Raw genomic sequence first — 12,556 nt, 5'->3', positions numbered from 1 at the left:
ACATTCTTTGGATGCAAAAACAATGGTGCTAGGTGATGCGCGGCCAGTCTTTCTGGCTCGCATTCTCTCTGCCTTGCAGCATACCTGGAGGGAGTGCAAGAAAGAGGAATGCAGCAATTGTATTTTAGAGATGGTAATCAGCTGTACAATTGCTAAATGTGTTTACTTTGTATTGTTTAAAGGCGGGCCATGCCTTCGTCTTGTATTAAAGAACATCAAGGGTGGTTTTAAACATATTTTCTCCTTGCATTACTATTTTTTTTAGTAGCATTTGCGATAATTTTAAGGTGCTCATTGACTGGCACTCTCCAAATTTTTTTCGAACGATTGGAAAAAAGTAGTGCCACTGCAAGTTGGCAATTTGTTCCTTCAGCTTCTCTTTTTTCATAACTTTGTTCTGCAACCTACAAACAAAAGTTTGTATCGTGACAAAGAATGGAAAACAGTAATCATAAGCTTTAAAAAAAATAGAAAGAGAATAGTAATGTGATCTCCCATGTTAAGTCATACCAATGCAGAGATGTAGTGGTAGTTTTTGAATGCTTCTATTTCATCCCAGTCTATTACTTATTCGGGTGTTGAGTTCTCATCCCTTCGTTCTCACTTTAGTACTCACATCACACATTGCCCAAAAACATGAGTCTCTCCTAAGCAAACTTGTTATAATTTATAACAAAGTTTATAAATTATAAATGCAATGGTAAAGTATCCCATAATTTTTAAGCATATTTGAGTTGCTATAAAAATTGGCCTATTAAAAAAGTCTTTTATAAACATTCTAGAGATCAAATCATATGCTAGCTACAGTAAAAATTAAATTGATTGATAATTGCATAATAAGCTTCATATGTTACATATATTGATAGCTATCTTCAGTTCCTACTATGCTTTAAAAGAATCATGTTGGAACATGTACGTGCAAACTATACATATAACCATTGTTGAAAAACCATTTTCACCTAGTTTCATTTATTCGAACCAGTTACAAGAAAAACCATATAGAAAACAATATTCACAGGCATGTGAGCATTCATGCTAGTCAATCGCTAGGAGAATGACATCATCAACCCCCCAAGGACTCAGTTGGATCTAGCTTATAATGCAACAGCTCTCATCCACACAGAGCTTTCAACAAACCTCTTCCTTCTCCTCCTCACTACTTCTAGCCTTTCTCTTCCTCCCCTTCAGCATGTTGCCAAGTTTGCATCTCACCAGCTGGAAGCTGGATTCTCTCTAGCTACTTCCATCACTGACAGTCTCATGCCTCATATGAGTGGTGAGAGAAGTTTTCCCAAATAAGGTGATAGGAACTTTTTTTCTTTCTTCCAATTTTGCAGGAGTTGAGACAAACCAACTATGTAACTACTATGGTAAATAACCTCTTGCGAGTGAGATTTGTAGAGTGTAAGTTTTGTAAATGATGCACAGCTGAAAATAATTATAAGAAAAGCTACCATTTTTTGATACCCCTGGCAGCAGTCAGGTGGATTCCTTTTGTGTTGGTTAATCTTGTCCTGGTTGTTCGGTCTTGCCTCTGCTGCTGCCACTGCCACTGGGAGAGGAACAGGGACGAAGTATTCATCTACAATGCCACTGCAACTTCTGATCATTATTGAGAGTGCAACAAGGTTATGAACTACACCTCTAAGAGAGAGGTCTCCAAGGAAAGGACTACACACAAAAGCGAGAAGCAAGGAATTTGCAATGGATTAATGAGAAAGGACTACACAGAAAAGCGAGAAGCAAGGCCTCTATATGTCTCCCAAAGGGACTACTACACAGAGAAGAGAGAAGCAAAGCCGCAACATATATCTCAACAGAAAGGACTGCACAGAGTCGAGAGAAGCAAGGCCGCAACATATCTTTGTCGAAAGATGGCGAAGAAGAAACATTGTGCAAGTTTAGATTAGTGTGTGAATTAGAGTGTGCAGTGTGGATTTGTTTGTAAAAGCTCATTGTTACAATTATTTTGTCATGAAAATTATCCTTCCTTATTCACGAACAGCGCAAACTCTAGAAAAAGGTAATCACGTAACGCTTCAAAACTCGCTAAAGTTGAAGCGGCACCCAAGCTGCGTTTGAGGCTCGATGTAGTGTCCGGAAAGAACCGAGTGGATTGCGGCCTTGTTGAACGCCTCGGTGGTATGGATGCCGTCCCAGCTCACGTAGTGCTTCGGATTAGAACAGGCACGAGCGGTCAAGTTCCTGCCGCGGATCACTCGCTGCGTTCCACAGGGAACTCGCGGATCGTAGTTGTATGGCTTTCCAGTCCCACAACAAGCTTCTAGTCCGTTCTGAAAGCCTGGAAGCAAAGCAGGAACGCTTCGTAACTAGAGAAGAGAAATAAGCAAGACTGGAAGGACATACCTCTGGATTCAGGATCGTATACGACGCCAGTCACCATGGCGGCCATGTCGACGTAGATGAGCCTCCGGACGGAGTCCCGAAAGCTGGCTCGCAGCACGTCTAAGGTGACCCTGAGACGCTCGTTGTGAAGAACTGTGATCCGGTTGTAGTCGATGAGGCAGCCCATGGTGTCGTAGTCATTGGGATCCGTGCTGGCAAAGCTGGTCAGGAACTCGGGCGAGCATCCCAGAGGTGGAAGATTGAAGACCATGAAGTTGGCCGCTCTGAAAGTCGTCGAGAGGAACTATACGAGGAAAATTGGTGAAGTTAAACACGCCAGTCTAGAGGAAAACTTACCAAAACAGTGGCTGTGATGTTCTCCACGACGTAGGGGATTACAGTGCGCTCCACTTCACGAACCGTTCTGTTATCGCGGAAGAATGCGTATCTGTAGTCGTTCTGCCCGGTAGAAATCATGTAGAGACCCTCCTGGAACGACTGCTCGTTAGGCAAAGTCTCGGTGGTCTTAGCTGGAAAAAATCGGGAGTGAAAAAGCAAGTAGAAACAAAAAGGAAGAGCCAAGTTACCAAGAGATTGATTCCCAAGAGCATCTCTCACGTCCGACTCGAGCTTCTGGAGCCACTGGATCTGAATCATGAGATGATACGGGTTCTGCTGCAAACCAATCGAGCTCGCAGTGCTCCCGGCAACGGCAAAGCTGATGCCGTGCTGCAAATTCGAAACAACCCCCACAGCGTAGGACGAAAGAAGGGGCATTCCCAGCGCCTGAGCTGCGGATCGCCCAAAAGAAGATGAGATTCGAGCAAGAATGGGCAAGGAGAGCGATATTACCGACGAAATCCAGCATCAAGCGCCCATCCGAGAGCCGCCGCGCGGGCTTCTTGAAGTAGGACATCCCGTAGGGCGCCTCGTCCTCCAGCTTCTCAAGATCCGCCGGATACAGCGCCTGGAGGTTCCCGACATCGCCCCAATCGTCGCCAAAGCCGAAGATCGCTGGGAAGCACCTGTGGCCGCCGTTGTCGTCGCGTTGCCCCTGCGCCAAAATGCCGCACAACACGAGCAAGACAAGCGATGGAAACCTCATCGCCGCGGATGATCTTGGATATTTCAGCCGATCCAAGGCGCGTCGCTGCGCAGCTCCTCTATCCCGCCATTTTTCCCGAAGAGAATGTTTAGGGTTCTACCCCATAAGCTTAACACACATTCCGTCAAGTCTGCAGCATATTCTGCCAGCACGCCACAATAGTATATTCTGTTGGAAGATTTTTCAAAATTAGCATATTCCGCCAGTGAGTGAAATGAATGGCTCCATTGCTTTCTTCTAGTCGAGCGCTAGTTCTTCCTTCTCGAAATCAGGTTTTGGGGACACGCGCTAGGGCAAGCGATCGCGATGGCGATCCCGTGGCGAACAAGGTCAGTAGCAGCCGGGGATGGTTCTACGACAAATTCGTGTCGCAAAACACGATGGAGGCCAAGCTCAACAAGCTCAAGGCCGATGTCGCCGCCCGGAATGGCTACGTTGGATCCCTGTTTGACGACGCATTCAAGTACACTGCTTGGATTGGTGAGTGCTATGAAATTTCGAGCGATTGATTCTCTTGTTCTATGTCTTTCTTTTGTAGAAATTCATCGAAAGCTAACAGAGAGAAATCTGGTGAGCCTCGATTGCGATGAAGCATACAAGATGATGAAGAGCGGTGACGCTGTTCTTATTGACGTTCGTGAGTGTCAACCCTTCGAAAAGGTTCTTTTTGGATCATTCCTCGGCACGAGATCGATTTTTTCTTCTTTGTCAGGTGCATGGTGAGGGAACAAAGTCCGCTCCCTTGTTCCGACAAATTCAAGGAAACGATCTCAAAGCAAATGCCAGGTTTCCTACTCTCTTTTTTTTCTCAAAGAGTTTTTGCTTATGCTTTGGTCTGGTTGAGCAGGAGACTGGGATTTGCCTTGCTTACGAACTTCTCTGGCACAGGTTAAATTTCCCCCTCGCTTCTAACTAGAGAATACTGAAAGAGCTTGCATGGCAGAGCGCAACCCAGAATTCGTGGAGAAAGCTCTCGACGCTGTTAACGGCGACAAGAACAAGAAAGTAATCGTTCTGTGCAGCATTGGAGGAACTCTCCTCACGTACGTCGAGAGAACGGGGCCTAAAGCAAAGAAGTTCAAGGATCCCGAGCGCTTCTTTGGACGTCAGTCGAGGTACTCTCATCGATCTCGCGTCAAAAACTCTCACAAAGAAACTCTCCCTACAGATCATTGAAAGCGGCATATGAACTCCAGGAAGCAGGATTCACAAACGTTTTCCACCTCCAGGGTGGATTTAACGAATGGATCCATCGCGATCTTCCCACCTCTGGAACCGCAATAGACTAAAACTTACCAGGTATCCGCGCAAGAGCAAACACCATTCTCAAAACCATGCAGCCTCTGCGTGTCACGTACCGTGATCTTCCTTTTCACCACGCTGGAGATCATCTTCGCAGAAGTATGGCAATCACCGCACATCCTCAAGTTATTCACGAGCGAGATCTCGCGGCTCTTCTCGCACAGCGCGTACGCGATCGCAAGCTTCTCGCTGTGAACACCGCCGCCACACTCGCTCCATCCCAAGTTCTCGTGTTTATACCCATGATCTCTCTCCATCAGCTTCGTCAACCTCGCGACTTCCTTGCGAACTTTCTTGATGCTCGGATGCGCGGTGTCTCCCACTCGAAACTTGTGCGTGATGCCATCGATCTGGATCAGGCTCTCGGCCTCGAGCTTGTGGAGACCTTTGTCTCTCACCATCTTCTTCAATCCAGCAATGTCTTTCTCTCTCCCGGTTTGGCTGTAGATCTCCGCGAGGATCTTGTACGGTGAAACGTTCTCTGGATCCAAGACAAACAATCTGTCCGCGCAAAGCTTGCCATTCTCCGCGTCCAAGTGCCTCCGGCAGCAAGCGAGTAGAGTCATCCACACTTGAGCATCAGCTTCGAAAGGCATGCTATCAATGAGCTCTCTTGCTTCTTCCATCTTCTTCGCGGCTCCGAAAGCTCCAACCATGCAGTCGTAGTGATCTAGGCCGGGAGAGACTCCATAGTCCGGAAGCATGTTTGCAAAGAAGCTCCGGGAATCGTCCAGCGAGCTCGCACGCCCACACGCAGCGGTCGCGTAGACGAGGAGAATCACTTCGTTTGGAGCAAAGCCCTCGACGAGCATGCAACGAAAGAGATGAATCGCGTCCTCGTTCATGCTGCTCAAGGAGAACGCCCGCATGAGCGACGACCACGAGTAGAGATCTCTCTCGATAATCTCGTCGAATAGTCGCTTGGATGCCTCCAAGTTCCCGGACGATCCATGCGCCAGGATCATGATGTTCTTCGTCGCGGCGTCAACTTTGTCTCCAACTTGCTCGAACAGCGCATTTGCCTCGTGCATGTATCCTCTGTGTGCATACGCGGCGAGCATGGCGTTCGCCGCGATCGCATCCGGATCCGGCATTTGGTCGTAAACTTCCCTCGCTCGATCGAGATTCCCGGCCTTTGCATGGGCATCCAGCAGCATCGTCCAGTGCACAATAGTCTTTGCAAACGGCATCTTCTGCAGGATCTCCTCCGAATCATGGGTTGTCCCTGCATGGCAGTGTGCTTGCAGCAAACACGTCCACGAAGCGCCATCTTTCTTTGGGATCTCAGCAAACAAGGTTTTTGCTTCCTCCAGATGCCCGTTCTGGGCATATACAGCAAGCATCGCATTCCAAGTCACCTGGTTTTTCTCCTTCACTTTTTCAAACAGGTTTCTTGCTTCTCCCACATTATGTATCTTTCCATAGGCTGCTATCATCAAATTCCACGACACAACGCTCTTTTCGGGCATGCTATCGAACATTTTTCTGGCTTGCAGCATATCCCCTGCCTGGGCATATCCTTCTATCATCGTGTTCCACGTAGCGGCGTTTACATTCTCGTCATCAAGGCTCGCAAAGATCTCCCTGGCCTTGTCAAACCGCCCATTTGTTATGTAGGCATTGAGCAGCGTAGTCCAGGAGAACACATCCTTGACGGGCATCCTCTCGTAGAAAAACTCCTCCACTTTGCGCAAATTCCCCTTCTCGGCCGCGAGCGCGGCGAGCATGATGTTCCACGACACGGCATTCTTCTCCTTCTCCGGGATCTTCTCGAAAATCTTCCACGCCTCTGGATCGCATGCATTCTTCTGCGTGACAACCTTGAGGATGATGTTCCAGGAGAAGATGTTGGGCGCCTGGATCTTGTCAAAGATCTCCAGCGCCGTCTCCGCGCTCCCGCAAGCTCCAAACATGTCCATGAGAAGATTGGCGATGTATCGGTCGTTGCGATAGGCGCTGGCTTTCACCCGCGCGTGGATCCGCTTGGCTTCCTCGAGGTCTCTCCTCTCTTGACAAGCCAGGATCTGCTTCTTCAGCGCGATCGATCCATCCTGTTCTTGGGCGATGAGAACTTCTCGAGCACCACCGTGCTTGCTATCCAGAAACTCTCTCGCGTGTCTCCCCCAGTGTGTGTGCATGTTGTTCGCCATCCATTCCAGGTACACGTCCGGGAGAGAGCCCAGCGCTTGGCCTTTGTACTTCCCGAAAGTGAGAACCATGGATCCGACTTTGCGAGAGCTCTGCGGAGGAGAAACGTTGCTGCCACCTTCTTGAGTGCTCGAGCTTTCTCCTTCTTTTCTTTCTGATAGAACTTGCCTTGCCAAGCCATTCCAGTGGTTGTCTAGCTCCTGTGTCATCCATTGCAGATAGTTCGCTGGAAGAGAACCGAGAGGCTGGCCTTTGTATCTTCCAAATGTTAACACCGCTTTGGTAGCCATTCTCGCTGCAAAAACCTAAACCACCAGGCCTTTTATGTCTCTCTGGAACGCACAGATGAGAAGCGAAAGATTGTAGATAAAAATATCACCTTTTGTACAAACGAGGCATCAGTGTGGCCAACTCTTTGAGCCTCTCTGGCCGCGTCTCCAAGTCCCCACATTTGCAATATCATTGGAATCGTGCCAAGTGAAAACTAGCTGTAAGTTCGAAGAAAAAAGAAAAACAAACAGTGAGCTCATAGCACAGAACAAAGAGTGTGAATTTAACGTACATCTCCGATCGCAACTTTGTCTCCTTCGTGAATTCCTCTACTCTTTAGCTCGGCATTTATGCCGCTGCATTCCAAGACCCGCTCGAATCGTTGCAAGGACTCGAAATACCTGCGAGTCGTGTAAGAACTGTAATGCTCGAAAGAATGGGAATAAAAAAGATGTAAGCTTACTCCCAGTTAGTCATTTGCGTGAAGCGCTCCACACCAGCACCGTAAATGTGCCACAGGTCTGATTCTGGGTCGACGTCCACCTTAAATTCTCCAATGGGACTACTTCGCTCCTTTTTCACCATCGAAGCTACGTCGTTCGAGATCGACACGGGTTCTTCTGCAAGGATAGTAGAGAAAGAGTTTCACAGTCGAGTTAAAAGTAGTGTTTCATACTTACCAACTGGGGCTGTCTGTAGAAGCTTATACGCATGACGCACAACTTGCAATGTGCCCTCCATGGTTGCGGCGCTCATGGAACGAACCTCCACTCCACGAGACTCCATAGCTTTCCGGAAACTTTCCCAGCGTTCAGCAGCCTCTGGGACATCCATCTTGTTGAAAGCAACAATGGATGGTTTGGAGCAAAGGCGAGGATCAAACAGTTCCAGCTCCAGTCGCACTGCATCGTACTCGAATTCTGGCTGTGGACTCGTACCGTCTATAACATGAATCTGGTTTTCCAAAGAAACTTTTAGCACGCAGGAAAGTTTAAAAGAAAAAGCTTACCAGGACTCGACAGCGCTCAGTGTGGCGTAAAAACTCGTGACCGAGGCCGTATCCAGCGTGAGCACCTTCGAGAAGCCCGGGCAAGTCCGCTATAACCATCGTTGCATCGAAGTCCAGCGACACCACTCCAAGGTTGGGTAGTAGTGTCGTGAATGGATATGCAGCAATGGCGGGACGAGCAGCACTGATAGCACTTAGTAGCGTGCTCTTTCCAGCGTTTGGAACACCTATAATTCCCACGTCTGCCACAAGTTTAAGCTCCAGATCGACCCACCTGGAAAGATCACAACTCAAAAGATCAGAGAAAGTCGAGAGAAACAAATCAAGACAGGAAGAACACAAAAAAAAAAAAAACTGAAGAACAAACCATCACGCTTGAAGGGAGGGGATTGAGAACCAACATTTCGGCTCCTTGCTCGCCTCGCTCCGCCAGCTGAGGAGTCTTGTTCTTCGCCGACTTGAACGCAGCATTTCCACGGCCACCACGGCCTCCCGGAAGCAGCAATTCCCTGTGTCCAGCTTTTGTCATCTCCAGGAGTAGCGTCTCTGAATTCTTCGCGTCTCTCACCACTGTTCCAGGCGGGACTTTCACGACGCAGTCGTCTCCAAAAGCTCCATCCTGGGACTTGCCAAGGCCGTGGCTGCCGCGTCCGGCACGAAAATGCACGCTCTTCCGGAAGCACAGCAGCGAGTTGAGCGATGGATCAACCTCGATGTATATGTTTCCACCTCGTCCGCCATTACCACCCGATGGACCACCGTGAGGGATGTATTTTTCTCTTCGAAAGGCCACCTCGCCATTGCCACCATCCCCAGCTTTCACGTAAATCTTTGCTCGATCGAAGCACCTCATCACAGCAGGCACGCCTTTCTTGTTTCCTGCTCGATCTTCCTTGTCACTCGTAGAAACATCTGTGGAAGAGTCCTCCTCTTCGTTCCAGACTTCCATCTTATCTCCCTTCCAAACTTCCACGCGGTCGTCATCGTCGTCCTCTTCGATCCCAAGCTTCGAGCGATTCTCAAAAATGGAACGCTCTCCATGCATCTTCCTGAGCTCCGAGAGCTCCTTCTCAGCTTCAGCCAGTAGCTTGCGCTCCTCCTCGGCGGTCATTGGGCTTCCCAAGTCGCCTTCCCAAACTTCGACTCTCTCGTCTTCCTTCTCTTCTTTCTCTTCGTCCTCGTCCAATGGTCGAACTTTCCCTTTGAGAAACTCTTCCAGCGAGGATTTCTTGGAAGAAGATTTCTCACGCTGCAAAGTTTCCTTTGCTCCCAGATTGGATGACAAATCTTTCTTCTTCTCTAGCACAGCCACGCTGTATCCGGCAGCATACTCCTCTAGCAGAGGCAACGCAGCCGTCGTATATGCAGCGACATCGTCCTCCACATTCTTCTTCCTGGATTTGTTCTTGGATGCCAAAACAATGGCGCTAGACCCTGCCCGGCCAATCTTTCTGGCCTGCATTCTCCTGTAATCTCTGCCCTGCAGCATACCTGGAGGGCGTCGCTGGGATTGGAAGAAGCAGGAGCTTCCACATCCTGCGCAATGCAGCATTGTATTTTAGGGTTCTTCACTACCCAAATGTTTTCTTTGGAAAAAATTTAAATTTCCAAGCTAATTTAAAATAAAAGAAATATATGTATAAAACAGATTTAAAGTTGGAGTTTAAAGTCACCAAAACATGATGACCAGCCACTCCTATCATGTTCTCCTCTTCATAAGAGAGTCTGGGAAAAGGATCCAAAGATTTAATGGAAAGTAAGGAGTATATTATATCAATGCAAATAAATTCATATGTTATTGCATGAGTTCATCACTATTGTTCAATTGCCCTGGATCCCATGTTGGATCCCACATTGTGTCTGGAAGATGTCATTGCACAGAGTGCCACCCTAAAGCCAGAATTTAAGCATATTTTACATTGGCAAATCTGACCTAGGATGTCATTACATGAGCATGGATCACATACGTGCTATAGATCCATGGATACACCCTAGTACCTAGCCCAGCTAATAACACCCTAAAAAACAACATGAAATGATGGGAAAAGAAGAAGAAAAAAGAGTGATGATCCAATGTAAACCATAAGTTGTTTTGGAGATTTAATTTTGGCAAAAAGAGTAAAACATTAAAACCCTAAATATACTTTTACAACCAAAAACTTTACAGTGCGTCCAAACTTTATAAAGAGTATAATGATACCCCAAATAAGATATAGAAACATGGTTTAAAATGTAAATAATAGTTGCATCAGCTTTTGATTAAAATGAATATGGAATAAATGTTGGCAAAAGTATTAAATATATTATGTTAAGTATGGTATAATTTTTGTGCTCTGAAATGCCATTTTGTTGAGGTATAGAATAAATTGTATATTGGTTAACAAAACCAGTAGATTGACAATAATTTCAAAAATCTTGAAAAATATATTTACCTTCATTGTGAAAAGGAAGAACTTTATGAGATAAGCCAGTTTGTTTTTTCATAAAACCATGGTACTTTTGAAATCAAAGAAAAACTTCACTTTTATATCAAAAACAATAAATTCAATAAAAAGAATATAGTATCGAGATCTATTGAGTGTGACAGAAAATAGGCTAATAATATCTGAATGAACAAATTCCAATGAAACTGTGCTTGTATGTGAAAAATGAAGAAAAAGAAGATAATGAAGTTTGCCAAGAGCACAAGTCTCACAATTATGATGAGGATGAATACCAAAAGAAAAACTTTCAACCACTTTAGAAATATGTTTAATAGCTTCTAAATGGAAATGACTAAGCCTAACATGTTATAAATCACAAGTACTGGAAGAAAACTCCTTTAGAGTAACATATAAAAAATCAAGGATATAAATATGATTTTAGCATGGAAAAGATGACCATGCAAAATAGAATATCTATTAGAATTAAACATTAGTAAAATAATAGTGACAAAATATTAGTGTGAAGTGATAAAATATGAAAAACACCTTTGAGAAACCAAAAGAGAATTTGCAAATCCCTTCAATAAGATGCTTAGAATTATCACTAAGAAAAAAAATCATAACTAAAGTAACCTAATAATCATGAAATTCAGAGTGCTTAACCATATCACTATACTCAATAATAATAGTAAAAGAAGAACAAAAAGTTAGCAAAGCACCACATAATTGTGTTGAAAAGTCCTCTATTGAAAACAAAATAGAAGGGGATGAATCATTGATGGTAGCATATATTTATTGTTGTTGTCTATTAGGACTAGTAGCTATATAAGCTTGAGGAAGTTGTTATGGACAAGGAATAACACAAGAAACTAAATGAGTATAATTTGGATGCTGACAATAAAATTAGGAAGTACATCCAGAATAATGATAAAACTCACAAGATTGATAATAAAACTGTGCTATATGACCAGATTAACCACAATTATAACAACCACTAATGGAATGACTATAATAACAAAATGAATCTTATGGAAAATAAAACCACTTATTTGAAACATGAGCACTAATAAATAGTGACCGAGAGTAAAGTGCTAGAGTAGAAGTGTCAGTGGAAGCATATTAAAAAAAAGGACAATTCTAGTCATGAACTACAACCTCAAAAGTACATTAATCATTCATTATAAAACTTGTAACAATGGTAGAATATTCTGAAGGAAGAGTGTCCAAAAACTAAAGTAAGCAATTCTTTTGGGTAAAAATCATGTTCATTTGCTCAAAAACATTCCAATATCCCAGCTAAATGGTTTTACCTTGGTGGCAACATTTAGATGGTACCCTCAATGGAGCTAAATTAGAAAAAGGCTTTGGTGGTGAAGGAAGTGTTTCCTCTCTGTTAATCAATAGAAAATATAATGCACATATGTTCTCATATGCCACATAAGGTTAATTTTGCCACACAAGTAAAGTATCTAAAAGAAAATTGAGAAATATTGTTAATTAGTAATGTTTTACATTTGATTTTCAAGCGAAAAATGAGCTAAAAGACTTTGCTCTATTCATGTAGAGGGGATTGAGAAGTTGTCTAGGAATCTCAATTTCCATATCAACTATAAAAATTGTGAAAGATTTTTTGTTACCATTGCCAAGTCTTTTTATTCTTCTTTGTGATAATTTGGTAAATTTATTTTACTGTAAACTGTATAAATAAACCCGCTTGATTATGAGGCTGACAGTACAAGCAAGCCATTCACTTTCTTGGTGCTATCTCTCTCGTTTAAGTTCTACACACTCCATTGAAAAGATGGGAGTAGTTGAGAGGCATGACCAATTGCTCTGGCTACTACCAATGGATAATCCTATGCAAATGTGGGGCTTGGCTGAGGCATACAGTTTGTTGGCTCCCCTATCTCACTAACAAAAAAAATGACATGGAAAATTTGTTAATCACTCCCC

At 44.6% G+C, this 12,556-nt stretch overlaps 4 protein-coding genes across 5 annotated transcripts; 1 reads left to right on the top strand and 3 right to left on the bottom strand.

Moving 5' to 3' along the window:
• Window positions 1-1,926: 1,926 nt before the first annotated feature.
• Window positions 1,927-3,510, bottom strand: LOC9657792 (GDSL esterase/lipase At4g01130). The gene is made up of 5 exons (XM_024682801.1): window positions 3,199-3,510; window positions 2,934-3,137; window positions 2,704-2,876; window positions 2,368-2,650; window positions 1,927-2,302 (listed from the first exon to the last, which is right to left on the bottom strand). The coding sequence occupies exons 1-5, from the start codon at window positions 3,449-3,451 to the stop codon at window positions 2,040-2,042; spliced, it is 1,176 nt and encodes a 391-aa protein (XP_024538569.1). The 5' UTR covers window positions 3,452-3,510; the 3' UTR covers window positions 1,927-2,039.
• Window positions 3,511-3,659: 149 nt separating this feature from the next.
• LOC9657146 (rhodanese-like domain-containing protein 14, chloroplastic) lies at window positions 3,660-4,759 on the top strand. The gene is made up of 6 exons (XM_024682788.1): window positions 3,660-3,931; window positions 3,990-4,111; window positions 4,164-4,237; window positions 4,299-4,339; window positions 4,395-4,566; window positions 4,620-4,759. The coding sequence occupies exons 1-6, from the start codon at window positions 3,670-3,672 to the stop codon at window positions 4,738-4,740; spliced, it is 792 nt and encodes a 263-aa protein (XP_024538556.1). The 5' UTR covers window positions 3,660-3,669; the 3' UTR covers window positions 4,741-4,759.
• On the bottom strand, window positions 4,562-7,384 carry LOC9657145 (pentatricopeptide repeat-containing protein At4g02750). Of its 2 annotated transcripts, none has more exons than XM_024682787.1 (2): window positions 7,281-7,384; window positions 4,562-7,220 (listed from the first exon to the last, which is right to left on the bottom strand). In XM_024682787.1, the coding sequence occupies exon 2, from the start codon at window positions 7,189-7,191 to the stop codon at window positions 4,744-4,746; it is 2,448 nt and encodes an 815-aa protein (XP_024538555.1). In that variant the 5' UTR covers window positions 7,192-7,220; window positions 7,281-7,384; the 3' UTR covers window positions 4,562-4,743. The 2 variants fall into 2 exon arrangements, with proteins under 2 accessions (XP_024538555.1, XP_024538554.1); XM_024682786.1 differs by having other exon boundaries at window positions 4,562-7,233; window positions 7,281-7,372.
• LOC9657144 (probable GTP-binding protein OBGC1, chloroplastic) lies at window positions 7,248-9,733 on the bottom strand. Its single transcript, XM_002977754.2, has 6 exons — window positions 8,582-9,733; window positions 8,181-8,454; window positions 7,852-8,125; window positions 7,635-7,791; window positions 7,464-7,572; window positions 7,248-7,389 (listed from the first exon to the last, which is right to left on the bottom strand). Exons 1-6 carry the CDS (start codon window positions 9,730-9,732, stop codon window positions 7,300-7,302), a joined length of 2,055 nt encoding a protein of 684 aa, XP_002977800.2. The 5' UTR covers window position 9,733; the 3' UTR covers window positions 7,248-7,299.
• Window positions 9,734-12,556: the final 2,823 nt, after the last annotated feature.

The sequence above is a fragment of the Selaginella moellendorffii genome, unplaced genomic scaffold, assembly GCF_000143415.4.
Source record: "Selaginella moellendorffii unplaced genomic scaffold, v1.0 SELMOscaffold_35, whole genome shotgun sequence".
NCBI classification, from domain to species: domain Eukaryota; kingdom Viridiplantae; phylum Streptophyta; class Lycopodiopsida; order Selaginellales; family Selaginellaceae; genus Selaginella; species Selaginella moellendorffii.
The sequence above is the reverse complement of the archived record's forward strand: the minus strand, read 5'-3'. Positions and strand labels throughout refer to the sequence as shown.